The following is a 26,659-nucleotide window of genomic DNA, read 5'->3' as shown; positions in this document are numbered from 1 at the left end:
TCCTGGGCAGGTGGAAGTGTACTGGAACTGGTGGGGCGTCTTCTTTATGAGCGGATATATATAATTTCTTGTTGAATGAATACTGTGCAGTATAACGAAGCAAGATTTGTTGCAAGGGACTGTAACTTTCGTGTACTCACTCACCCTCACAACAAATAATTGGCATAGAGAGTAGGTTAACCCATATCATGATGTGAACCATACCTCGAAGGATGATTAATAGGCCTTTAAAGATAGTAAATAGGCTTGTGAAGATAGTTCATGACCTCTTAAGAGAATTGATAGGCATTGAAAGATAGTCAAGAGGCCTTTAAAGGTATTCAAAGACCTGTTGATTTGCTTTCAAGGCATGGTTCACAATATGTAATATGGGTCAACTTAGTTTTGCTATTGTGGGAGGGTGCCTCGCTGACCATCTACCCCTCGTATCTTACACAACACCATCTTACACTTCTAACCCTCTACCTCCCAGTCCCCCCAACAAGCAAGATAACACTCCCCAGCTGCCTCCTCAAATCTTCCTTCTCTACGTCATGTGTATCCTCCACCTCTCCCCACCTCCGGGTCTGCCACTCAACCTCCACGCTCACCACCCTCGCCGCCTCCTCCACCCCAAACTTTCTCTCCTCCCCCTGGGTCAGGTCTTGCCTCTCCTCGCTCCACTCACAAACCAACCTCGCGGCCGTAAGCAAGCTCTTCCCCGCAAGTGTCGCCCTCTCGATGCCCGCAAGCTCCCAGCAACTCAACCCCAACACCCACCCCTGCACCACCTCCCTCACCCCCGGCTCTTGTTTCCTGGGCAGTATGCTCCCGCTATCCTCCAACACCGGCACGATATTCACCCCCGGCCAGACCTTACTCGTCAACCAACCCACCACACCCCCCGCCGCCTCCTCTTGCAGATCCCTCAAGCTCTTCCCCTCATCATTGAGGTAACTGCTCGGCGCGTGGGGGTTGGTGCTATCAGCAGGCGGCGCCCAGCACAACAAGCTGTCCGTGTCGAGATACCGCATCATACCGGTGACAATAGACTCCCTTATCGGACCAGGACCGCCAGGATGCGCAGCGTCCTCAGCCCCAATGTCAACCGCCCTGCAGACCAAAGACGTAAGCGGGATAAGATGCTGCTTCGTCGCCTCCTGTGCAGACAACAACTGGTCCCACTCCACCGCCAGCGCGTGGGCGAGCTGGGGTTTGGACAAGGGGATGCGGATGATGGATTTTGTGGTTGGGTGCCGGAGGGGGCGGGAGTCGAGGTGGATCTGGTAGGCTCCTACACCATACCACACATCATCAGTACAAACACACACACACACACACACACACACACACAAGAAAGAAAGAAAGGAAGAAAGAAAGAAAGAAAGAAAGCAAAAGGTGGGGGGACGAAAAGGGGGCGGGGGAATGTACGTACCGACAACCTCCTTGATGGAGACATCCTTCCAAAACCTCCTTTTCAACACCGGCGCGTTCGGGTCGGCAGGTTTGCTGTTGTTGCCGTTGTTCTTGCGAATGTCTCTTGCCTGTCTGAGCATCTCGGCCTGTCTTTTCCTCCTCGCGAGGCGCTCCTCTACCGCGTACTCTGCCGCCGGGGTGGGAGGCTCGGGGGGGGGACCGGTGCCGTACACGGGTACTACTTTGGCCGGTTTCGGGGGGTTGTTGTGAATCGTCCTCGTCGACGTGAAGGCCGCCGTCCTCCTCCTCCCCGCCGCGCGGAGGGGCAGGGTGAGGCAGAGTCTCGTTGCTGGCGCCATGTTGGCGAACCGGTCGGAGGAAAGGGGTGGTGGGTGGCTGCGGGAGGAGGAAAGGAGCTGTCGGGGGAGGGGATGCATGCGCAATATCAAAAGACGCAAGGCCAGGACCCCACGGTGGAAGAAACTCGTCGATCTGCGCAGCTCAGGAAAACATTTTGGAGGGTCTGGATGCTCTCAAAGTCTTGGCGGTCGTCGCAAGCTTGGTAAGTCAACAGGGATTAGCTATCTTATCGATTAATCAGTCGTTGTCCCCGCCAAAGAGGGGCCCTCGGGTCAACTTTGGAGATGACATCACTTTTGACGGTAGGAAACAATTATCTTATGATTTAAAAACAGTTCTACGACTGATATTGTATTTTTAATACGAGCTAACATTGCCCCCACCCAGCTGCAATACACCATCTTTTCTCTTCCTAAATAATCATGACAAAAAGATGAATCTATGTACCACTGAAAAGGCTGACCAATGTACTAGAATAACGTTCGTCACCAGAAACTAAACAAACTTAGACTCCCCTCTCAAGGCCATTAACCCCCTTGAAATTCAGTAAACAATCAACTATCACCTCACCACCATTAATAAACAAAGAGTTGCCCCCACCCCGCCCAATACATGTTCTCATGTTTCCAAGCCGGTCCTTTTTTGGGAAAACAGAAAAGAGAAGAATGTAGATGCTGTTGCTGCTTTCAAGCCCCCTCCATCATCCCCCCAGAAGCTGTGTTGAAACTCTGTGCTCTAGTAAGGAGGCTTCGTGATGCCCCCCAAATGCTGGTCTCCACCATGACTGTCAATCCCTTTCAACAACGCCTGGAGATCCATCACCGGCAGCTTATCCTCGGCCGACATCCAAGATGACGAGAGCGACCGATTCTGACCGCCACCTCGGCTCTTGAGGCTCCGCTTCGACGTCGATGGCCTCGGTAGGGTCGCAAAATCATGAGCCGATGTTTTATGTACCCGAACTCCCGGCACACCCTCCGGAATCTTCGGTACCGGAGGTACTCTCCCGTCTTGATCCTCATCCTCCTCGTGCGTCGGGTGAGAGCTGAGAGGCCCCCCTGGAAGAGAAGACTTGCGCTCGTGGTAGGTGGGAACCTTGTCCAACTCCAGACCAGCTCCCTCCGGCACTGTCTCCATCTCGCCAGCAACAGGAGGGTTGAACGAAAGCTCGCTCGGTGTCAGATCATAACTGACAAGGCTGTCGCTGCTTGAATCGTCATGCTGCGGCTGGAACCCTGCGCCATGCGAGGTAGATGGTGGCTGAAGATGGCCAGACAAGACAAGCTTGAGCTGCTCTACCGAGGTCACCTGCTCCTTACCATCACTTGTGTTGGTCCGGGCTGGCGAGTGGCCACTACGCAAGCTCGACTTTCGTAGACCCGCAGGCGATGTGGAAGGACGGAGGTTCGTCTTGCTGCCGTGAGGAGACATGCGGTCTGGACGAAGACCGTTGCCGTTGACTGCAAGGCCTCCGCCAGTTCCATTACGGGTGCCAGTGGTTCGCGACCCGGCGAGAGAGGCGGATTTGCTAGTATTCTGAACAGCTGCCAAGACAATATCACGGCTCCACTCGTTATGCATTTGCTCGCGAACATGGTCTGGAACCCTGTTCTCCGTCTCGATGGTTGGGATCGCGTTCAGGTTAACACCCAGCATGGGGTGAGTAAAGCTCCTGCCGGGGCTAGCGGCCGGGCTCGTAGGCGGCGAGGTAGTCAACGTCTGATAGCCAGCGCACACCGCATCAACCAATGCGTCTCGCTCATCAAAGGGAAGCAGCGCTTCGGATTCGATCTCCTTGAGCGGTAACCTTGGCTGCGGCCGGGCCATACCAGGTGTCCCCACCAGCTCCATCACAGGAACCGGAACGTTGATGCCTTCCACCCAGAAGTTCTTGCTGCGGCGGCGCACAATCTCGTTGTGGATAGCTCTCCCAACAGGCACGCCGTCGAACTCGAACTTCTCGGTCAAGATCCACAGATAGCCATGGACCAAGCTGCCGATGCGAACCTTTTGAATCGGCGTCTCGGCATCTTGGATATCCTCCTGGAGCCGGAAGATCATGGGCAGACCATATCTGACAGAGTTGATGCCGAGCCGGTTGACCAACTTGGCGAGCAGAACATGAAGCAAAACCATGTCAGTCTCGTAGTCGACATACTGGACAGCATTGTCATATATGGCAAGATGGATGAGCTGCAGGAATTGTGACCGTGGCGTCTTGACCGGCTTCTCCCGAGCAGAAGCGCTCGAGACGGCCCTCCTCGCAAGCGATGCCGCCTGAGCATCCCTGTTCTTCACGGCCGATCTCGCCGTCTCATCGCGGACCTTCCCATCGGCGCTGGTGGTCTCTCGTTCAAGCCAGGTCACCAAAGCATCGGCATATGCCTTGCGCACGAGTCCATCCGGATCCCTCAGCAGCCATTGAGTGCCATCCCATGTGGAAACAGGCACGTGGTTTCTGGAAAGCCCGACATTGCCACTCATCTTGCTCCTCGGATTTGCCACCAGCAGAATAGACTTGATGGCTCTCAGAGCTGCTATCTTTGCAACGGTAAGAGCGAAGAGAGAGTCGATGTGCTGCTCGTCGGCAAGCGCGTTCGCCGATGACCCAGGGGTTCCGTCCACCTTCTCGCCCTGTGGAGATCCAGAAATACTATTCGACCTCGCAGGCTTGAGTTTGGCAAGAATTGCAGCGATCATATCAGAGATCTGGTCCGCGTAGTAAACATGCGTGGCCAAGTCTCCTATGCACTCTTGCAGTCGAAGAAGCAGGTTCTTGCGCTCGGCGGCCGCTCGATCAAGCTTCTCGGCAAACTCGAGAGTCACCGGCGAACGCGGGTCTGGCATGCCGGGCTTGAGAGGCTCGCTTCTCATGCTGTTTGGGTCCCCTGGCATCTGAACGAGCCGTCGAATGTGAGCAATGAACTGAAGCAGAATATCCATAACACTAAGGCCGATCAGGTTGATGTCAGACCGCAGAAGTGCGCCGATGATGGCCGCCATCACGATATGCTGCTCCAGGGTTTCATCGGTCAGCGGATATGAAGCGAGTGTATCCATTGCTGTTATCAGGATGGTAAATCGATCGGCCACCGGCGTCCAGCGAGCAGCCAGCAAGAAGATCTTGATGGCCCACCCGCTGTCCTTTCCGTGCATATCGGTCCTCACCACCGGCTCGCGTTGGCTCACTCGCTCCTCGATAAATTTCAACACAGCCAGAGTTGCCGCATGGATCTGGGGCCGGTTTGGGGCCACAAAGATCTCCTTGAGGCATTGCATGGCCAGAACACCAATATCCTCCTCTGCCAGCTTGTCCGCGTCGACAGCCGTCCCGGCAAGCGCAATAGGGTTTGGCTCACCATCTGTCCCGGCTGTTTGCACTGTAGCGATACTCGTCCGCCTCCTTAGCAGTGGCGAGCCTCCTATCTTGTCGTCCATTTCTGCTCGCTGGTGCAGAATATCCAAAAAGTCTTCATTATCCGTCCAGAGATTCTCCAATACCATGGGAATAGCCACGCTGTATTGCTGAGTAGTGACCGAGGACAGGGCCTCGGACGAGGCAACGCTCTTGATGGCTTCCAGACCCGAGTTCCTCCACCGCAGCGCCAATGGCTTACTAGGCTCGAGCTTGCCGGGGATCGCACGGGTTGAGGCCAAGGAGGCATATCGCTGAACTATAGACAGATATTGGCGGAGATAGGCCTGGTCACCCAGCAGCGAAGTTGGGTCGTGATGCTCGCAAAATGCCTCAAACGTGGGGAGGGACGACTCGACCATTGTGATATCATTGGACTTGAGTATTTGGTCGAGGATGTTGAGAACGCATGACGCAAACAGGGGAAGATCCTTGGGCGTCTTTTCGATCAAGGCCGTGAGGATGCCGAGCGTCACTTGGACATTTCTGTAAGCATCTTGTTAGCTTCCAACCCGTGTTTTCGAGCGACAGTGTTGTCCGAAACCCACCCTATCCTCAGCCGGTATACATCGCTGGCTGTTTTCTTCTCCAGAAAGCTGCCAACTTTCTGGATCTTGGAGCGCCGTGATTGGGCATAGAATAGCAGGTAACTGAGCTCGCTCGAATTGGGCTTGACGTCAACAGCTCCCTTGGCTGTTCGCGGGTAGCACTTCAAGACGAGGACCTGATGCTTCGGCCGACACTTTTGCTGGATGGTATTCATGTTGGGTGAGAAGGCGTCGAGAGATGCCTGCCGTCTCTCGAGTGCGGGTGCGGGTGCGGGTGCGGGTGCAGGAGGCTATCGTGGGATTACTTATGACGAAGTATCGAGTTTCCGTGTCCGAGGGGTCTGGCAAGTTCGGTTCGGTTCGTTTCGGGCGACGCGACAGCAAGACTTGATCCCCAGCGGTCCTGAACTGATCAATGCAACTTGCACAGTCAAGTCCAGTGAAGGACGCGTGTTTGTTTCCAGCTGCCGAATGTCATGGGCGCAATTTTACCTGAAGAGGCAGGCAGGATGGGGGTCGGGGGAGCTGACAGAGAGAGTGGGAAGGGGGTGCCTGTGCGCCTGGTAATCAACGTGTCCAACCATGCAGTCAGAGGGCGTCAAAAGTCACTCCGCTAAGAGATTGGGCCAAGGGGTACATAAATTTCCCAGCAACCCAACCGAACCGTCAACCGACGAGCCGGGACAGCCCCTGTCAGACGGACGCGGCCAACAGCCTCGACAAGAGAACAAAGAAAGTCTACTGCGTATAAATAGCCTTGCTGAGTTTTACCCTGGAGTGCTTGTTGATGAACTGGAACTGAGATTGTATGATGGCGATCACGATAGCCGAATAATGATGATGTGGCTGATTGGGACGAGCCAATTTGGAGAATGCGCTCTTCTGTTCGTTTGTTATTAGCACCCGGCTGTGGGATGCTCAGACGGAGATTTTGCGTTCTTAGAACCTCCGAAATGCCGCTTGCTGGAAGAATACCACAATGCCAACGACTGCGCCCCAATTTGAACTCTCCTTCGGTGGAGATTCTGTTGTTGACGATATTGCAGCTATTCACTGTTGTTTGCAATCACCCGCCTGGTGCCATGTGTCCAATGCTGGGCCTCCAATGGCACTCCCCACGCCGACTCATGCCACAGCTGCATGACGGATGGTGCTCATCAGATGCCGCTAGCCACCCTGACAAGTACGACAAGTGACATCAGCGCCAGCCCAAGATGGTCTCGAATCTTGGGCGCGTGTGGCATCCCATCACGTGCTGTCCATCACTCATGTCTCGGTGCGACAGTCGCTCTGTTGAGCTTCGAGTTTCACTCTTGCTTGTCCTCGTCCTCTGTGAAAGTCCACAGATTTGGTGTCAGTCCTCAGCAGTGTAGAGTTGTAACCACCTGGGCAGGATGCAAATAACAACAGCCTTTTCGCAATACTTGCTGATTCTACCTTATCCATTGAACTTGTCGGTGTCGGTGTCCCTCAGTGCGCCGAAGAACTTCCTTCTACGGCTTCTAGTCCCCGTAGTGGGGGTCTGTCCCGCACCGTTCAGCCTTACGGGCAACGGAGCCAAGCATGGATGGCCCCACATTGTCTCCGGATGTCGACCAACGGGATGTTGTCGCGAGGAATACGATGGACGTCTTCTCTGTGGTACATGAGGTGTAGTTAGGGTTGTTAAGGGCTCGCTGGCCATTCTGTGGACAAGCATCATGTACCTCGAGGCTGTAGAAAAATACAGGGATGGAGGCATAATGTCGGTGTTGGATAGGATTTCCCTCCTTACGCGTCGTTTTTCTCTTGGGGACTTTGGATCTACTTGGATTCACACCCCAGCATAGCACCGCCCGTTCGCGGTCGGAGGGGACGGATATAAATCAAGTTGACCTGACTGCCTCAGAGAAATCAACAACCCAGACTGTATGCTCCCATCTCTCATCTCAGATTCTGCAGCGCATTCGCCATGATATTCTCCCGAGGCTGGCTTCCGGGCCTCACTGCTTGCCTTCTATCATGTTCCCCTTTATTGACTTCGGCCTCCAGCTCCCACAAACAACAGTGCAAGACCATCCCCGGCACGCCAGACTGGCCATCGCCAGCTTCTTGGAAGCGTCTCAATGAGTCACTCGCCGGACGACTGCTACAGCCTCCTCCTCCAGGAGCTGTCTGCCATCCCGGACAGCCGACCTACGACGCCGGAGAATGTCCCAACCTCCTTGCCGACTGGTCAAAACTCGACTACCACCATACCAACCCCGTCTCAACCTACTGGAACAACTGGAGCAATGATACCTGTCTTCCTTATCCGGGTTATCCATGCAGCGGTCAGGGATATCCTCTCTTCGTTGTCAACGCGACCACGGCCCGGCATGTCCAACTAGGCGTTCGGTTTGCAAAGAAACACAACATTCGTCTCGTGGTCAAGAACACAGGTCATGATTTTATCGGCCGCTCCAGTGCCCCTAATTCGCTTTCGATTTGGGTTCATAGCCTGAAAGACTGGAAATACCATGGGGAAGGATTCCGTCCTAAGAGGTGCAAGACCACTCTCCCGGGGACATACCTGACAGCAGGCAGTGGCAGCCAAATGTGGGATATCTACACCCGCCTTGACGAGATGAACCAAACCATTGTTGGCGGCGGTGGCAAAACAGTTGCCCTCGGTGGTTACCTCACCGGCGGTGGGCACTCCTTACTCTCTCCCTACTACGGCATGGCAGCAGACCACGTTGTCGAAATCGAAGCCGTGACCCCATCAGGCGAAGTCATCACCGCCAACTCTTGCCAAAACCAAGACCTTTTCTGGGCCATCCTCGGCGTAAGCCCCCCTTTCCCCCCTTAACCCACCTCAGCTGACCCATTCCCCCCCTCCAGGGCGGCGGCTCAACCTTTGCAATCCCTACCCTCTTCACCCTCAAAACCCACCCCACCCCCAGCCTCTCCCACCTCAACATCCTCATCATCACCCCCCTCCCCAACACCTCTTCCATCATCTTCCCCCTCCAAGCCTATATAACCTCACAATTCCCCTCTTTATCCACCTCCGGCCTCTCAGGCTACGCCTTCCTCCTCCCCCCCTCCACCCCCTTCCCTCTCTTCCCCAACATCACCAACGGCATAGGCGGATTCTTCATGTCCTGCGTCGTCCTCCAATCCTCCCCCTCCTCCTTCCCGCAAGACATCCTCTCCCTCTGGGACCCCGTCCTATCCCACATCAACACCACCTTCCCCCTCTCCGCCAACAACTTCACCACCCTCACAATCCCCACCTCCTATCCTTCCTTCCTCGCCTACTTCGCCGCCCACCACGACACAACCCCCGCCGGCACAAACATCCTCCCCGGCGGCCGCCTCCTCGACGCGCCCGCCCTAACGCGCAACCTAACCGCCCTCTCGGAAACATACTCCTCCCTCTCCCGAGGCCCCCAGCCGGCGAGCAGCATCATCGCCGCACATTTGGTCTCCGGACCAGGCGTGCACACCCACCCGAACCGGTTCAAAACCAGCCTTCTCCCCTCCTGGAGGACGAGCTATCTCCACGTTGGTGCGTTTTCCTTCCATCTCAGCAATCATCGGTGGCATTGCGCTGACAGGGGTAGTCTTCGGCGAGTTCTTCCCCCCCCTCAACGAAACCGCAAAATCCGAGGCCTACGCACGAGTGCTGGGAAAAGACGAAATCATCAAACAGCTCGCCCCGGATACGGGCGCGTACATGAACGAGGTTCGTCATCATACTCTTCTTCTACATATTCGACTCCCCCACCCAACCATTAGATCAGCTTTTACTTTCGGAGTGAGGGGGTGGTGCGTTAAAAAAAAATTAAAAAAAGAATAAAGAAAAAAAAAAGGTCACTTGTTGCCGAGCGAAAAAAACATACTTCAGGGGGCTTTTTCTTGGCATTCAGGGGTAATCAACACAACCAAAACACACTGACACCATCAAAAAAAAAACAGGCAAGCCCAATCGAAGAAAAAGGCTGGCAGCAAAGACTCTGGGGAGAAAACTACGACCGACTGTAAGGATTTTTTTAATAACCCCTCCCCAAAATGCCCACAAATACTGACACAACATACCTAGCAAACGCATCAAGCGCACCGTCGACCCCACCGACGTCTTCTGGTGCACCCCCTGCGTAGGCAACGAGCACTGGAAACAAGTTGGAGACCGTCTCTGCCGCGTTTAACGATAGTCACATACCTACATCTCATGTCTCAAGACGCGTGAAGTGCTCTTGGTAATGGTTATGATACAATTCCAACCGTATAATCTCTCTATCAGCCTACTGTGTTGTGGTAATAATCCCCCTTCACCAATAGAAAAAATCTCAACTCTACCTACACAGCCAGTTTCATTGTATCACTAGACGCGCTGTTTCCTCCCGTAATATACTCGACCAAAAATGCCGTGGTCTCAGTCATTGATCCGTCCCTGTCCCACTCCCGCCGACAGCCTTCAGAAGCTGCTAAACAATACGTGATTAACCCTCTCCAATCGTTCATGCTTCCCTCTTCATATAAATGCCCGAGTCCCGGCACTACTTGGCGTCCCTTCTCTCAACTTCCCACTGGGGCGGTGACTAAGCCCTCGTCCATTATACCCCGACACAGGCCCAAACTGCTTCTGTACTGCTGCTGTCAAGCCCGGGCTCGAACTAATCGATGGCGCAGTCGTTGACCTTCCCGTGCCGGGCCGTGAAATCTTCAACGGAGAAGGCCGCAATGCACTCCGAGCAGGGATGGGGGGTGGCCCACCGGGGCTGTCATTTTCCTGAAGCGTCTTACCCATGGCTGACGGTGGTGTAGTTCGCTTGACAGACCTCTGAGTAGGAAACAGTTTCAAAATGTTTGGCTCTACAGGCGCAAGTGGCGTCGTAGGAAGCGTTGGCTTTCGCGTAGGAAGCTCAAAATAGTCGGCGTCGTCATCATTGTAAAGTTGGGCGGCCTCCCGAATATGCCCCCGAGAAAAGTTCTTGGGCATGGTTGGCAAGGCAAACTCAACCTCTGCAGGCTTGATAGGGATGGGCGACGATTCGAGTTTGGCTATGTTGGCTGATAACCACGTCTTCCAGTCCACCGAGCTGACCGATGAGCTCTCTCGATAGCCGGCGGGTTGGTACGTGACTGGGGGCTGTGGTAGATGACCACCCACAACCTTTGAATCTTGATCGCTTGTGCTGCCACCCAATGTCGCATAGGCCGGGACTGTTTCCGCCTCGTCTGTTGAGTATATGCTCTCCGTATAATCCTCATCCTTCTCGGAACCCGAGTCGGTTCCCGATCGTCGGCCCTTCCCCTGTGGAGCACGTATCTGCGTGCAGTCGTCTGACTCCAGACTGTTAGAGATGTGGACAGGAACTGGTCGATTCCAAACCCTCTGATCTTCCTGCATCGTCCGCTGAAGAGCTTGGCGGTAAGGACTGCCTGTTCTGAATAAATGAGAGTTGGGGCTTCCCAAAGGCCCCAAATCTCCCTTGGAACCACTTCTCTCTGCTGTCGAGTCCTCATGATATGTTGTCGGTGCAAACAATGGCAATCCGTCTTTTCCCGATGGCTCAGGAATTCCCGTCACAGACCCATCGCTGTCTGTGGAACCAAGGATTGATCTCCCAACGTGGAAGGCGGCGCAGATTCCCATGGCTTCTCTCCTAGCTTTGTCGGCATACCCACGGTGAGAGCCGGCGATTCCTTGGATACCAAGCCTCTGTCTGTCGCCAGGATTGGTTTTCCGTGAGACACGGGTGGGAGTGTCAGGTAAATCATCCGGGGTGTTTGTGCTCTCCTTGTTTCCCCCAAGCTGTGATACTACTGGTGTTGACTCTGGATCCATGACGGGAATAACTGGTGCAGTCTCCCGAAAATCCCAAGCTGCCCTAGGTTGCTGTTCGACTGCTTGTGTGACTTGCTCATTGAGAGTTTTCATTCGTTTCACCAAAGCTGAGTAGACGCGTTGGCTGTCGACAGTCACTGTGTCAGGTATGGCACTGATAGTGCTGCCGTTTGTCGGCTGTTCGAATAGGCGAGCATCCAACGCCTTTCTTCTGACAGAAGAGGAAGGGGCGTGCATGCCATTCTCCTTGATAACGGAAAGGCGCTGCCTCTCCCACTCCCTCCACTGCTGCTGTTGTTGACTTGTCAGTGTACTGGGGCCAGAGTGTACCCAGCTTGTCAAAGCAGACTCTTCCGAGACCTGGCGGTCTCTCTGACTTTCGCTCCTGAGACTTTCCAGGCTGCCCTTGTTGGAGTGATGAAGATTTGGCGGTACATTTTGGAGGGAAGGAATTTTGGACGGGACGTTGTGAATCGGTCTCCAGTCATAGTCGTTCTGGACATCATCTTCAGTGTTCAACATATGGGTTATAGCGTTTCCGAAGCTCTCAATCACGTGTGTCTTTTGGGCTTCGATGTGCTGGCTCGGAATAGACGGCGGTTCTTCCTCGGACCTGGATAGACTGAAGAAACTCTTGAGCTTGGTCCTGAAAGATTTGGAAACCTTCCTAGCTTTGTGTTTGAGGCCGTCTGGCTTCTCGACCAGAGCAGGCGGCGCCTTCTCTGGTGGCGGTGACTCTGAGCTGTTGCTGCTGCTGCGAAGCGACTTGCGCATCCCTGATCCGCCCCTTCGACTCCTTGACCCAAACAGTACTGCCGACTTGGGACCGGGAGGGTTATTGTTGCCATGCTCAGCTGCCTCAGACAACTCATCCTCTACATCAGAAGCTTCCATCACACATGCAACCCTTGTGCTGTTATCACGACGGCTGCTAGACCCGGACCGAAGAAGGTGCCGATTTCGAAGAAAGCTCATTGACTTTGGGGCTCGCAGCTGTGGAACGGACATTTCTACCTTTGGTTGCTTCGGCTCGGAGTGAAAGAGTCGGCGGGTTTGTGACCCGGGCAACGGCAGCGAGTTGAGAGACTTCCCATTCATGACTGGTGTGGGAGTGTCTTGATCCCGTCTGATACTTTGAGTCTCGGAGCTAAACATCGATCTAGACCTGCGAAGACGGCGGTATGATGATGGAGCCGAGGCTTTGTCGTCTTCAGGGGTATAGCTTTCCTCCTCGGCTGCCATGACGTTCAGGTAGTCGGCCGCCATCACGGTCACGGGAACTGGAGGTGGTGCCCTGCGTGGTTGGTGAGATGACTGGCTCGGCAGTTGAATGTCGTTTCCGAGAATGTAGCTTTGGACGCTGTGGCCGCCACAATCATCGTGCATAGCAATGAAGTCTGACTTGTGGTCTCTCAAGGTGGTTCCCGCCTCGGCCCCGAGTGCGCCTGCCGATTTCTTCCCTTGCACAGAACATGGGCCCACGAAACGCACACTCTGCTGACGGCGAAGGCCTTGTTCGCCCTCACGGTTGAGTGGAAAGGAGCCAATGTCATCCCGGCCCTGGCTGTTGCGTTTGGATCCCTGGCGGGTGGGTAGTGATTCGGGGGTCGGGGGAAAGAGGGACATCTCTGCGTTCGCTCGGTTTTGTGCCCGGGTGTAGGCTTGACAGGCAGCGATCTGGGCGTCCCGCTGGGCCAATGCAGGATCAATGTGTTCTAGCTGGACCCCACGTGTCGAAGAGGTAGACTTGCGGCGTTTGAGATCCGAGCTGGACTTGAGGCTGCGTCGACGCAGCATCGGAGATGCTGGTGACCTGCCGTCCCGTTAAGGCGAGGAAGAGAGTGAAGATGGAAGAAGAATGGTTGAACAAGACTAAAACTGTGCAATGAATCCTATATCTGTCTGGCGGAAGATGAGATACTTGAGCGACTGTGGCTTCATACGAACAAGCTGTAGATGGGCAACAAGTCTTCGTACGAGGTTGCGTTGTGCTATGGTGGGAGAAAGGGAACAGACGAGACAGCAGGGCAGCCGACAACCACAGAAACAACGATGTCGTCGACGGGCACCTGCAGTCGGAACTCATTCCTGAGAATGGTACTTTCCTGTTCGGCTGTTTCCTTCATGGCCGGGAAGGTGCACCATGAGAACAGGGACCTATGTACCTGCCTCAAGGTTGGTGTCAGCGAATCCCACATCTCTCCAAGGGAAGGCGGGAACAGAGACAAATAAGAAATAGGAAGGAAAGTGTCACCAAGAAGGGGCAGATGCAGATGATACGAAACACCATAATTATCTGAATAAAAGCTCAAGAATTGCAATCTCATAACGGGTGAGCATGATTACTACTCCTCAGATGCGAATCATCCCGACTTATCAATGCGGTCCTATGTGTCGTGTACAGTACATGATAAACTCCCGACGGCCGCAAAATGCTTGCCCATACCCTATACCAGAAAACCATCCCCCATCCCATGAACCATTGCAACCCAAAAAACAGAAACAAATAAATGATACGGAAACAGCTGTTCGCTACGACGCTGGCAGCAGATAAACAGACAAGATCGCCCTCGTCAATACTTAAGCGAGCTCCTCAAGGAACTCCTTGAGCTCCTCATCCACCATCTCGTGGATCTTCTTGGAGAACTTGCGGGCCTTCTCGGAGAGGGAAGAGACACCCTTCACGACCTGGCCCGAGATGACATCGTACTCGTTCTCGATAAGCTCCTCAAGCTTGGAGACATCAAAGTCAGCCTTGGTGCCCTCGGTCTTCTTGACCTTGTAGCCGCCAGCCTCGACGATGGCAGTGTAGTTGTTGCAGCCGGCACCGTTCCAGGCGAGGAGGTTGGGGGTGCCCTTGGGCATGTCGGTGAGGGCATCCTCAGTGGCGATCTTGAGAAGGTTGTCCTTGAGCTTCTCGGGGGTGATGGGAGCAAGAGAGTACTCAGAGTCGGTGGCGGGCTGGAGAGAAAGGTAGTAGGCCAAGAGACCAGCGATATGGGGAGAGGCCATGGAAGTGCCGGAGATGGTGTTGGTGGCGTACTTGCTGCCGATCCAGGTGGAAAGAATGCTGAGACCGGGGGCGAAGATATCAGTGCACTTGCCGTAGTTGGAGAAGTAGGCACGGCTGTCATCAATGCCAGAGGCACCGACCGTGACGGCCTTGGCAGCAGCAGCTGGCGAGTAGTTGCAGGCATCAGCGTTGTCGTTGCCGGCGGCGACGGCGAAGTGAATGCCGACAGAGACGGCGGCGTTCACAGTGTCATCGAGAGTCTTGGTCTTGCCACCACCAAGAGACATGTTGGCGACGGAGCCCTTGAAGCCCTTGCGCTTGCCATCCTTGGCCTCCTTGACGGCCTGGATGTGAGACTTGGCAGCCCACTCCACACCGGCGACGACATCAGACATGGTGCCGGAGCCGTTAGAGCGAAGGACCTTGACGGCATAGACGTTGGCCTTCTTGGCGACACCATACTTCTTGCCGGCGATGGTGCCGGAGCAGTGGGTGCCGTGGCCATTGCCATCGACATCGGCATCACCAGAGGGGATGGTCTTGCCCCACTTGGCACGGCCATCGAAATCGACGTGGTCGACGTTGGTGCCAGTGTCAATAACGTAGGCATCAACACCCTCACCACCCTCAGCGGCGTACAAGTACTTGTTGAAGGTGGAGAAGCCCAGAGTATCACGGTGAGAGATACGAGCCAGACCCCAAGGGGCGGCCTTCTCAATCTCGCTGTCGCACTTGGCATCCTCAATCACACGCATGGTGTGGACAATGCTGTCACGCTCGATGTACTCGACCTGTTTGCGAATCTGTTAGTGATTGTCGAGAGGAAATTGGAGCATGGGGGGAAAGCTTACATCAGGGTGCCTCCGGACCTTCTCGATGGTCTCCTCATCGAAGTGGCCAGCATAACCAAGGAACTCGGAGCCGACCTTGTAGGTGTGCTTCAGGCCGTGGAAGACATCGTCAACCAGAGGGAACTGACCACGCTTCTTGAGGTCTATCCGCTCGTTCTCACGAGTGGTGTGGAGCTCCTGGATCCAAGTGTGGTGATCCGACACCTTCTCCTCAGTTACGTGCTTCTTGAACTTGACAATGTAGGCATTTGGGATGACCTCGGCGTTGGCAGAGGAAAGAATGGGCGCAGCCTCGCCATGGATGGTTTCAATCGAAGCACTTGGCGCCGCGGCAGCGGCGGCCGCGAGCGAGAGAATGGCGTAGCCCTTCATGATTGCGGGCAATTGTGGGGGTGACAAAGTCGATGAACCTGCGACTTGAAAAGATGGGGGAAAAGGAAGAAGACCCAGCTACGATGTCTTCGTCGATGGGCTGGGTGACTGTTGCGACGGTGATGGGAGATGGATGATGGAGGAGTGAGAGAGAGGAAGAGGGAGCGAGCTCGGCATGGAATGGATGGGGAGGCTGGGTCCTGATAAAGACGTGGGCGGCGGCTGCGTAAGACCAACGCCTGCGGTTGCCTCAGGGAAGCCCCTAGCTCGTTAGTGCTCAGGCGGAGCGGTGCAGCAGGACCCGAGAGCCGGGGGGGTTGACTCTCCACCCTGAACCGAAAATGGCTTAGCAAAAGGTGGAGCAGCCAATGGGATGACCGTTGCCCTCCCCCACAGGGGCGAAATGCAGCTGTTGAGTGGCCTTGCGTGCGATAAGCGTGCCATCTGCCGTTGTTTGCCAGGCTTATCAGTTGCGTCTTCACCTCTGAGAATGACCACAAGGACAGCCATGGGAGTATCAAGGACAGCATAAAACACATCATCTTTGCCACGTTTTAATCCGATTGTCCTCTCTTGTCTACGTGCTCTACATGGCGGCTAGTTAACTCAACGGGCTTCCAGCGCCTGTTGAAAACCAACAATGCCCGCCCGTGGTCCAGCTGCTGCTGTTCCCTCTGTGCCGGATGAACAGCTTCCTTCTGGGCTTACCGCCTTGCAGCCCTGGTTCGAGGACCCCTGGCCCGACTGTCACTTGATTCGCGGAAGCTCTCTTGGAGCTCCAAGCTGTTCGACATCAAGGCACAGCGCATCAACACGACACTGCTCCTGCTTCCGATGCTGCTGTGGTCCTCAACCGCTGTCCTTATCCAACCAGCCTGGGCGAGGCTCACCGCGACGAGATCTGGGGTCGGCCACAGCGAAGCGGATTGACTGCCTTGTCAGATCCCCTGTCAGGAACGTCACGCTTGGAGCTCTCCGACGATGCCAAGGTGCCAGCCAGCGCGGGGATCTCCACCCAAACTGGAACTGGTCATGAGTCCCCAGCACGTGCCGGGTCTTGTATCGTTTGGGGACGTCTGACTCGACCGGTCCCGACCACCTCACGCTTCCCTTCCTGTTCCTGGGGTTGCCTTCGCTGTTGAGATAACATGGAATAATGAGAAATGCATCCCCTGTTTTAGTCCGGATTGATTGCAGTGGTGCACCACCGAGGTTTGAGCCAATATCGGTGACCTATAGGTAGCAGCTTACGCCGTGACTTGCAACCTTGATAGACAACCAGTTCACCGATTACATCATACCTTGCTCAACTGAGCAAACCAGCGCATTCGTCTCACAGCTGGTATGTTGGCTGGCACATCGAACAAACCGCTTGCAAAACTTGGATAAAAGGCAGCAGTTTGTAATGAAGCCGTCATTAGATAGTATTCTCATGGTTCACCTCACAGGCAACACTTCGCAACACGCAGCCTGTCCCTTGGTGAACCTCCGACGCGGGTCGCTGTGGAGACCACTTTGACCGTGGTTTATCGCCTTATCTAGCCACCTTATCCACACAGCTGACGGGCGTGACTCCAACTGCAACCCCTCAATCCCCTCACGGAGACTCTTGCCTCCCTCGTGGTGGATCAACACCATGTGTACACTCCAACCCTGGTATTTTTGTTAGCGCGGGACTTCATGATATTTCCCACCCCCAGAACCTCATCCACAACCAATTTTTACGGTGAAAAAAGGGCATCGTAAGATTCTTCTTACTTTTTAGATTATCATCGTCCAAGTGAGTGTATTATTTTGGCGTTCTGAGGGCGGATGTTGTAGATATTTGAAAATCTGATCTTGACCCCTGTGACTGACCACTATGTGTCTATTGTCAAGGGAACTTTGCTGAACATAGAGGGGGCTAAGCAATTCCGGGTTGTAACTGTGTTTTCTGGCATCCTGACGACGCTTCGGGCAATATCCAGCAACATGTTCCAGACTCCGTGACTCCCTTCTCCAATTCTGAAACCCCAATCCAATCGTTGGCCGTCGGAACCAGAACACAGCAGAGGCTTGTGATTCTGCGATTTCCACGACATCTTGCATTGCATGTAATATTATTGCCCCGTAGACAGAGTGTGAGTGAGGCGGCATACCAAACGGATACTGAGATAGACTCTACATTCAAGGTGATACGGTATCTATGGGGGACTTTTAAAGGTTGTAGGCATGGATTTCGGATGCTCCGGGGAAGCACTTCAGCGAGTCCATGATTGGATATCTTGGGTGACAGCTACCATATACCGAGGCCCCGTGCCGCAGCATTTGAAAGATTGACATCAACTAGGAGCAGTTTATAGACTGTGAAAGGAAAAATCATACCATTCTCCAGGGCTGAGAAACCCAGAAGTCTCTTTTTTGTGCTCTTTCAGAACATGTCTCCAAGGCAGACCAAACAGCCACTTCAGTTACACCCGTCTCAGCCCCACTCACAAGTCCCACTGTTTCAGTGGTGCACCGCCACAGGACCCCTCCAAATGGATCCTTCAGGTGAATTGGATTCGGCCTTCACCAGCGCTGATGTGGCCCTGCAAGGCAGCTCCAGAACAGTGGACAAGCTCGAGGCTGAAGGCTTCTAGATAGGAGCAGAAGCCTCCACGACCCAACCACCAGCTCACCGGCACTCACTTGGCTCCTTTCCATGAGGGAAGCTCTTTGCTTTGTATTTTGATCTCATTCTTTTGGCATCTTACCAATTATATCGCCTAGCCGTCGACCTTGGCCTTGGCCGCGAGAAACATCGGATTCGGTACTCGTATGCGGCGGAGGTACCGCTGACGATGCTGGCGTAAGCTCTGTGGTGAATATTAGCACCAACGGAAAGCATGCACATGACAGCTCTCTAAGGTTTTACGACGGCGGATTAATACACAAAACTGCGAAACCTCGATGGGATATTCGAGCGCAGACAGACTTTCATAAAGAAGAAAAGCGATTGGGCTATTCCCCCACCAGTGGTCCCCAATATGCTTGCCGTGCGCTCTCGACGTTATCGATCGTCGACTTCGGCTTCGACCGTCCAAACATCGAAAGCCGCCGAGGTCCTCCAGCGTCTGCTTCGACAACTCTCCGAGACAGCAAACTCCCGCTCTGCCGATGGGTACCCCGAAATCGAGGATCTGCTCGAGCAGATCCGCCAGATACACCAGCACGTTGCTGCCGCGCAACCGCCTTCCCAACCTCAAGACGACTTTCGACACTTGAACGGCTTCCAGACCCTCCTCGAAGTTTTGCGATCGTTCTCGGGCTTTTATAACATACAAAAAAGAAGCAAAGACGAGAGGAGGGGAATATTTGATTTGCTTCACGTCATTCTGGCGACTGTCTCTGCCGCATTCAGGGGCCATCCGGGAAACAGGAGGTACTTCCAAGATAGAGTCGATGGCGGAGGATGGGAGTCTCTGGAACAAATAATTGCCAGCATTGGTGTGGGAGGCGGAGAATCAGACTTGTGGACAAACTGTCAATTGTTTGGGAAGCTGCTATCGTTCGCCCTGGACGACCAGCGGCTTGATGAGCTCTGTCGTTCTGTGGCTTCGTCCTCGACGGCATCTCGGCCTACATCCGCCCCTGGGACGGAGGATCAAGGAGAGTCACCGACACTGATTGGGGACAATACAAAAGAGAGCCAGGGCCAGCTTGACAGTTTAGAAGCTATCGAGGCCAGGCTTGCACAGATTCTAGGGCCCAACACGGTGGTTCAGAATGCCGAGATTATACGGACGGTCGTGGGCTTTTGGGAATCAATACCGAGAACCAAAGGGGCACCGCCAGATTTGGCTTCGATGATCGTCTTGATAACGCTGTCGTCTGTTGGTTCGGCCTCTCTTTTCAACCTCACGGCATTACATGGAACCGGCATGCTCTCCAGACTATTGCGACTGCTGTTCTCTAGTGAGCGCATTCTTACCGAGGCCGAGACAAAAAAGGCGTTGCCCCTGAGCAAATCGCTCATGTACCTTGGGGTAGACCAGCTGGCTGATGCGCAGTTTTTACTCTGCAATCGGGACGAGGATGTCTCTGAATTTTGTCTCGACATGACGGAAAAGAACAACGGGCCACCTTTCATCCAGTTTGACCTGTCACTTCACGGTCATTCTTCCGTTGAACTGCCCAACCTCGGGCGACCTTTTCCACCCCATTCGTCAGCCGGATACACTTTTGCTGCCTGGGTCCGTGTCGACAGATTCGATCCCCATTCGCACACCACACTCTTTGGAGTATTCGACTCTACGCAGACCTGCTTTCTGCTGGCTTACCTCGAGAGGGACACCAAAAACTTCATTCTGCAAACATCTGTTACCTCGTCCCGTCCCAGTGTTCGGTTCAAGACAGTTTCTTTCAAGGAGAAGCGGTGGTATCACATGGCCATCGTGCACCGCCGGCCCAAGGCACTCGCTGCAAGCAAGGCCAGCCTCTATGTCAACGGGGAATTTGCAGAGCAGATACGGTCGGCTTATCCAAACCCACCTCCCATCTCCAACACGAGCACTGAGAGCTTCGCTTCGTTTGCGTCAAGCAGTCACAAAACAAATCCAGTACAGGCATTCCTGGGCACACCCCGTGATCTTGCGACCCAGGTTGGCCCTGGTCTTGTGCATTCGAAATGGTCCCTTGCCTCTGCTCAAATGTTTGAGGATGTCCTGAGCGATGATTTTCTTGCGGTGCATTACCGACTTGGACCACGGTATCAGGGTAACTTTCAAGACTGCCTTGGAGGGTTTCAGACGTATGAGGCCTCGGCCGCTCTTGGACTCCGTAACGAGCTGTTCCATCCCGGCAAGGATGAGAACTCGGATATCCTCAGAGCTATCAGAGATAAGGCTAGCTCCATTGTGCCCGAACAGAAAGTATTGCTCAGCATTCTCCCTAGGGCGGTGTTCCGTACCGATGGCAAGTTCATGGACTCGTCGCTCTTTCGGTCACTGTCGAGGAACTCGGCCGGCAGTTTGTTCCATACTACCACTAAGACGGGAGTCCCTGTTGCGATCAACGCTGCTGTTCCGTGTATCAATGATGCGCTAATCAGAATGAACGGAGTATCGCTTCTCGTTGGCGACCCAGTCTTGACCACGCCGTATCACTTTGATGACAATTTCTGGCGACTTGGTGGCTTCACACCTGTGGTGCTGAAGCTAGTTGAGCGCGCCACAACCCCTCAGGATCTCCTCCGGTCTGTCGAGATGACCTTTCATTGTATCGAAAAGAGCTGGCGAAACAGTGAGGCCATGGAGAGGGACAACGGATATGCTATCTTGAGCATGCTTCTGCGGGCCAAGCTCGGATACGGAATTCCGGCTTCAGACAGCGTCTCACAGTCGTGGCGGCTTGCCGTCACGAACGAGGCAAGAGACAGGCTCAGCTTCCAGCTCTTGAGCTTGGTCCTCAGCTTCGTGGGTTACAAACATGCGGACCCCATCGAATCATTTGTCGTGAACCCTCTCGCTTATCGTATTCTCCTCATCGACCCCGATACCTGGCGCAAGGCGGCCCCGATCACCCAAGAACTCTATTACAAGCAGTTTGTGACCTTTGCCGTGAAAAGCAAGCACCACCAATTCAACAGCAAGCGGCTGCTCAGAATGCGTACGTCAGAGTTTGCTTGAGGCTCATCAGTATTTCATATACTCACTACTCATTCTATAGGCATCATCAAGAGGCTGCTGGATGCTCTCAAGGCCGAGACCATCTCGGAAGACATCCTGCCTCATTTCATGGCCTCGTTTGAGAGTCTGGTCAAATGCAATTTTAATGCAGAGGTTCACCGTTCTCTTGCCCTTTTCATCACCTACGCCTTCCATACCCCTGCTGGCTCCCTGCCCCGTACTCCCAAACCTATATCCAGAGCAGGGACGCCTTCCCTGAGCAACTTGAGAAGACCAGTCCCGGTTGAGACGGGAACGTCCTCCTCGAACGGCCCCTCAAGATTACTTACAAAGAAACAATTAGGCATCAAGTTCCTAGAGATGTACACACGGTTTCTCTGCGAGAAAACCAACCCGGCTGACATCCGCAAGTTCGCCAAGACAGTAACAAATAAGGTGATATTCGGTGTCGACCCAAAGAGATTCCCGAGGCCATATGTAGTACTGACGCCCTTGCAGTGGCTCCTCTACCTGCTTGCGGAGGACGATCCAGAAATCGTCGTCCACGGATGCAAGATTCTCGCCCGCCTCATAGTGTCGCAGCCGACAGCGTACACAACCAAATTCTCTACTAGGTCTGGAGGGTTTCACATCATGGCTCACCGCTTGAAGCAGTGGTGGGACATTGCTACTCTCTGGCCGATCCTGTTCAGTATCCTGTTTGGGTACGACGTTGCGAATATCAACTTTGGCAAGTCGTTTGACTTTTTCAGTCTCTTGGAAATATTTGGGAATCGACATGTGGTTTTCCCCGATGTGCTGCCGGTTATCATCTCGATGCTGCAGCACGGGCTGAGGGATATTCTCAAGTATCAGGATGATCCGGACTCTCCGCATGGAGACTGGGAGACGCCCAGGAGTGGTTCGGAAGGTCTTGCTGCCGTCCAGACGCGTCCAAGGGCTCGGTCTATGGAACTGGGCCAGGCTTTGGAGCCGCGGAGTATGTCTCTTTCTTGCCTTTGCTCTGGATCTTCGCTGACATATTGTCTAGAAACACGCCTGCCTGACAAAGAGAGGGTCTCGGCTAGTGTTGGAGTTCTTCAGACAGTTGTCCGCTTTTTGTCAGACATGCACAGTCGGTCGGCCAGCTTCAGAGATTTTGCCCTCAACTCTGACTACGTTCGCCTCCTTTTCTCGGCATTGTACCCCATCATCGTCAGCGCGGATCCCGTTACCCCCGATACTGAGCTCAACTCCAAGGACTCGGTCCTCACATTTGAGGGAGGCGACGTGCTTATCAGGCCGGTTCCCGGCTCTTCGACTACGGCCACTCCAATCATTCGAACCGCAAACGCAGGACAAATGGACGGGTCACCGTCGTCTGTACAGGGTCGCGGTACTCCTCTGCGGCGACCTTCCTCGTTCATATTGGTGGCATCACAACAGCAGCAGCCACTCTCCCCACCCATCCCCGCTCGTCTCAGCCATGTCATGTCGCCAAAGAAGCGGGTAAATACGCAGAAAGTCAGCAACGTGGTACTCGAGGGAGTGCTGGAGCTCATCATCAACGTCTTCACTGATCAGCTGCTCGTCCGAAAGGAATTTCCTGGTTTTGGTCTCTTCTTGAAGGTTCCTCCCGGCTTTCAGGAACATCAGGCCTACTTTGAGACGTATGTTCTTCGTAATATCATCACCCACCTGAAAAACACCATTCAGCTCGAGCAAAAGACCCTTCTCGAGCCGAGGATTCTGCAGAACATGTCTCGGTTGAACATCCACATGGTGGAAGCGATCTTTGAAGGGTGGTTCATGAATGGAGCAGAGACGATGATTGACTTTGCCGGGACTTTGCTGGAGTACCTGCTGCGACCTGACATCTCGTCTTTGAAGAGCGTCCGTCTTTGCAGCTCGGCGGTGGCAACGATCAGGGCATGCTTCTTGAAGCTGACGCTTTTGCGGCTGTCGGACATGGATGATCCGCAGTGCCAGGATGCGGATGCTGTTGCTAGTATGGGGCAGCTGATGTACTGGCAGACTGTGCTGCTCAACTGTCTGCAGGTGGAGGATGATTACATGAAGCTGTTGTGGTATCAACTTTACAACAAGCTGGTTGATCCGAGAGAGCAAGTTCGGATGATCGCTGCGACGGTGTGGCGGATCATGCTGGTGCAAAAGCCGGAGGAGGCCTCGGTTTTGTTCAGGCAGATCATGACGCCTGATCAGCAGCATCTGACGAGGGGATTCAGAAAACTGACTGAGCTGGATGACAATGCGTTTTTGGAATGGGTTGATCAGCATCGGCCTTCGTTGGATGTGTTGTTTGTCGGGGGGATTTCCAAGACGTGGGAGGAGTTTGTTGGTGGGGAGAATCAGCGGTACAATGACACTGCGAGGACGAGGTTGAGGAACCGGAAGGAGAAGTTGAAGCAGTGGCATGCTGAGTTGAGGGAGAGGGAGAACGTGCTGCTGAGGCATGAGATGGCGAACAGCGCGTGGATGAAGAGTATTTACTTCACTGAGCACTTCAAGTACCAGAGGCACTTGCAAGACCAACAAGATGACAACGCGTTCTTGGCGTGGACGTTTAGCAAGATGGACAGGGACTTGAGGAGGCCGGGAGCGGTGTTTGCGGAGAGGCAGGAGATTAAGTGGAAGCTGGATCGGACGGAGGGGAGGAACAGGATGAGGTTGAGGTTGTTGCCCGAGTATCCTGATCAGCATAGGGAGTATAGGCCGAAGAGGGGGGATAATTCGGGTCTGAAGCTGAATACGGGGTTGGCTGTGGGTCGACAGTCGAGCATTGGGATAACGCCGGCCAGTTCGACGCCGCCGATCGAGGCTGGGGAGGAGGAGGATACTGCTGAGGAAGGGGAGGAGGTGGTGGATGGGAAGGGGTTGGATCGGCAGGGGGTGACGCCGGAGGATGACTTTGAGCTGGTGGAGGATCCGAATGATCCGGATGGGGATGATAATTTTGAGGACAAGAACAGGAAGGTGATGAGGAGGTTGCAGCAGGGGGATTCGGTGCAGAATGTCTTCAACATTTCCAGGATCATTGGGCTGGATGCCTCGGAGGGGATCTTGATTGTTGGGAAGGAGGCGCTGTATCTCATGGACAGCTTGTTTCAAAGTGCCGATGGCGAGATCATCAACGTATGGCAAGCACCGCCGGAGGAGCGAGATCCGTTTTCCATCATCATTGCTGGCAAGAAGGCGGATGAGGCGCGCCAGGAGCAGAGCCGTGCTGGTTCGGAATCGCGCAGCTGGAAGTGGCGGGAAGTTCTGATGCTGTCCAAGAGACGGTTCCTCTTCCGGGATGTGGCCATCGAAATGTTCTTCACTGATGGCCGCAGTTATCTGCTTACGGCTATCAACTCGACGATGAGAGACGAGATTTATGCCAGGCTTACCGCCAAGGTGCCGCATAATAGCAACCCGAGTTTGTTGCCGAATCCGGAGGATGCCTGGAGATTGGAGGCTCTCAAGTTCACCGAGGAGGCACCGCAGACGCTGGGGGCCAAGTTTGGCAGCATTTTCAACTCGTCGGGGTGGAACCCGCTGATGAAGAGGTGGCAGAAGGGAGAGATATCCAACTTTCACTATCTGATGCTGGTCAACACCATGGCGGGCAGAACGTTCAACGATTTGACGCAATATCCGGTTTTCCCGTGGGTGTTGGCGGATTATACGAGTGAGGAGCTGGACTTGAATAATCCGGCGACGTTCAGGGATTTGTCCAAGCCGATGGGCGCGCAGAATCCTACTCGGGCGGCGGATTTCAACATGAGGTACAAGAGCCTGGCCGAGATTGGGGAGACGCCGTTTCATTATGGGACGCATTACTCGTCTGCGATGATCGTGTCGTCGTATTTGATTCGGTTGCCGCCGTTTGTGCAGTCTTACATACTGCTGCAGGGTGGGACGTTTGATCACCCTGATCGGTTGTTTTTCTCCATCGAGGGGACTTGGACGTCGTCGTCGAAGGATAATGGGTCGGACGTGAGGGAGCTGATTCCTGAGTTCTTTTACCTTCCGGACTTTTTGACGAATGTCAATGGTTACAACTTTGGTGAACGCCAAGGTGGCCAGGGGAAGGTGGACAATGTCATCCTGCCCCCTTGGGCCAAGGGCGATCCCAAGATCTTCATCGCCAAACACCGTGAGGCTCTCGAGTCTCCGCATGTGAGCCAGCACCTCCACAAATGGATCGATCTCATCTTTGGGTACAAGCAGCGCGGAGAAGCCGCGGTAGAAAACTTGAATGTCTTCCACCATCTCTCTTACAAGGGCGCCAGAGATTTGGATGACATTGTCGACCCTCAGGAACGTGCCATTACCACGGGCATCATCCACAACTTTGGCCAGACCCCCCACCAAGTCTTTACTCGGCCACACCCCGCCAGGGAATACGACCGCTGCCCGATCAAGCGGTTGGACACCTCCATATCCGCCCTGACTAAACTCCCCTACCCGCTGCTGGAAAGCCACGAACGGGTGTCGTCATTGATTTACGTCCAGAAATACGACCGGCTGCTTTGCGCCTCCCCGTTCAGGATCAACCTCCCCCCGTTCTACGACAAGTTTGTCGAATGGGGTTATGCGGATAACTCGGTCAGGTTCTTCTTTAGCGACAACCGCCGTTTGGCGGGGCTGCACGAGAATCTGCACATAGGGCAGATATCAACCCTCACATTTGCAGACAGCAAAACGCTGATCACGGCCGGGGAGGACTGTGTCGTTTCTGTCTACAACGTGCAGACATCACCCGGAAAACCGGTGGAACTGCAGCAGAGGTCGAGCTTATTCGGGCACAAGACTCCGGTCACCAACATCGCGGTGGCGAAGGCGTTTTCGACGATTGTGACGGTATCGCAGGATGGGGTTGCGTTTCTTTGGGATCTGAACAGGTTGGAGTTCATCAGACGGTTGCCGATGCCGATGAGGGGGGTGGGACAGCAGGTCGAGTGTGTGGCTGTGAATGACACGACGGGGGACATTATGGTTTGTGTTGGGCAGAGCGTGGTGTTGTTTACGGTGAATGGGGAGGTGATTTTGGATCAGAATGTATGTGGTGGTGGTGGTGGGAGCGAGGGGGAGGTGACGGATGATTACGTGCATAGCTGTGCGTTTTATGAGGGGTCGGGGGGGAATGAGTGGTTGGAGAATCAGTTGGTTTTTACGGGGCATAAGAGGGGGAGGGTGAATATTTGGAGGAAGACGGTTAGCAAGGAGGGGAGGTGGGTGCTGGAGTGGATGAGGAGGT

At 54.2% G+C, this 26,659-nt stretch overlaps 6 protein-coding genes across 6 annotated transcripts; 2 read left to right on the top strand and 4 right to left on the bottom strand.

The window, feature by feature from the left end:
* Positions 1 to 461: 461 nt before the first annotated feature.
* Positions 462 to 1,832, bottom strand: PODANS_1_13030 (uncharacterized protein; the record flags this gene model as incomplete). The annotated part of the gene is made up of 1 exon (XM_001904970.1): positions 462 to 1,832. One exon carries the CDS (start codon positions 1,830 to 1,832, stop codon positions 462 to 464), a length of 1,371 nt encoding a protein of 456 aa, XP_001905005.1.
* A 658-nt stretch (positions 1,833 to 2,490) lies between these two features.
* PODANS_1_13020 (uncharacterized protein) lies at positions 2,491 to 5,933 on the bottom strand (the record flags this gene model as incomplete). The annotated part of the gene is made up of 2 exons (XM_001904969.1): positions 2,491 to 5,656; positions 5,719 to 5,933. The coding sequence occupies 2 exons, from the start codon at positions 5,931 to 5,933 to the stop codon at positions 2,491 to 2,493; spliced, it is 3,381 nt and encodes a 1,126-aa protein (XP_001905004.1).
* A 1,736-nt stretch (positions 5,934 to 7,669) lies between these two features.
* On the top strand, positions 7,670 to 9,931 carry PODANS_1_13010 (uncharacterized protein; the record flags this gene model as incomplete). Its single annotated transcript, XM_001904968.1, has 4 exons — positions 7,670 to 8,524; positions 8,581 to 9,427; positions 9,661 to 9,722; positions 9,785 to 9,931. 4 exons carry the CDS (start codon positions 7,670 to 7,672, stop codon positions 9,929 to 9,931), a joined length of 1,911 nt encoding a protein of 636 aa, XP_001905003.1.
* A 285-nt stretch (positions 9,932 to 10,216) lies between these two features.
* PODANS_1_13000 (uncharacterized protein) lies at positions 10,217 to 13,330 on the bottom strand (the record flags this gene model as incomplete). The annotated part of the gene is made up of 1 exon (XM_001904967.1): positions 10,217 to 13,330. One exon carries the CDS (start codon positions 13,328 to 13,330, stop codon positions 10,217 to 10,219), a length of 3,114 nt encoding a protein of 1,037 aa, XP_001905002.1.
* Positions 13,331 to 14,113: 783 nt separating this feature from the next.
* On the bottom strand, positions 14,114 to 15,769 carry PODANS_1_12990 (uncharacterized protein; the record flags this gene model as incomplete). Its single annotated transcript, XM_001904966.1, has 2 exons — positions 14,114 to 15,337; positions 15,398 to 15,769. The coding sequence occupies 2 exons, from the start codon at positions 15,767 to 15,769 to the stop codon at positions 14,114 to 14,116; spliced, it is 1,596 nt and encodes a 531-aa protein (XP_001905001.1).
* A 3,008-nt stretch (positions 15,770 to 18,777) lies between these two features.
* Positions 18,778 to 26,658, top strand: PODANS_1_12980 (uncharacterized protein; the record flags this gene model as incomplete). Its single annotated transcript, XM_001904965.1, has 2 exons — positions 18,778 to 21,397; positions 21,458 to 26,658. Coding segments are annotated over 2 exons (7,821 nt in total), but the record flags the coding sequence as incomplete, so codon positions are not given.
* Between the last annotated feature and the right edge of the window lies 1 nt (position 26,659).

Source organism: Podospora anserina, chromosome 1 (genome assembly GCF_000226545.1).
Source record: "Podospora anserina S mat+ genomic DNA chromosome 1, supercontig 3".
Classification (NCBI taxonomy): Eukaryota; Fungi; Ascomycota; class Sordariomycetes; order Sordariales; family Podosporaceae; genus Podospora; species Podospora anserina.
The sequence above is the reverse complement of the archived record's forward strand: the minus strand, read 5'-3'. Positions and strand labels throughout refer to the sequence as shown.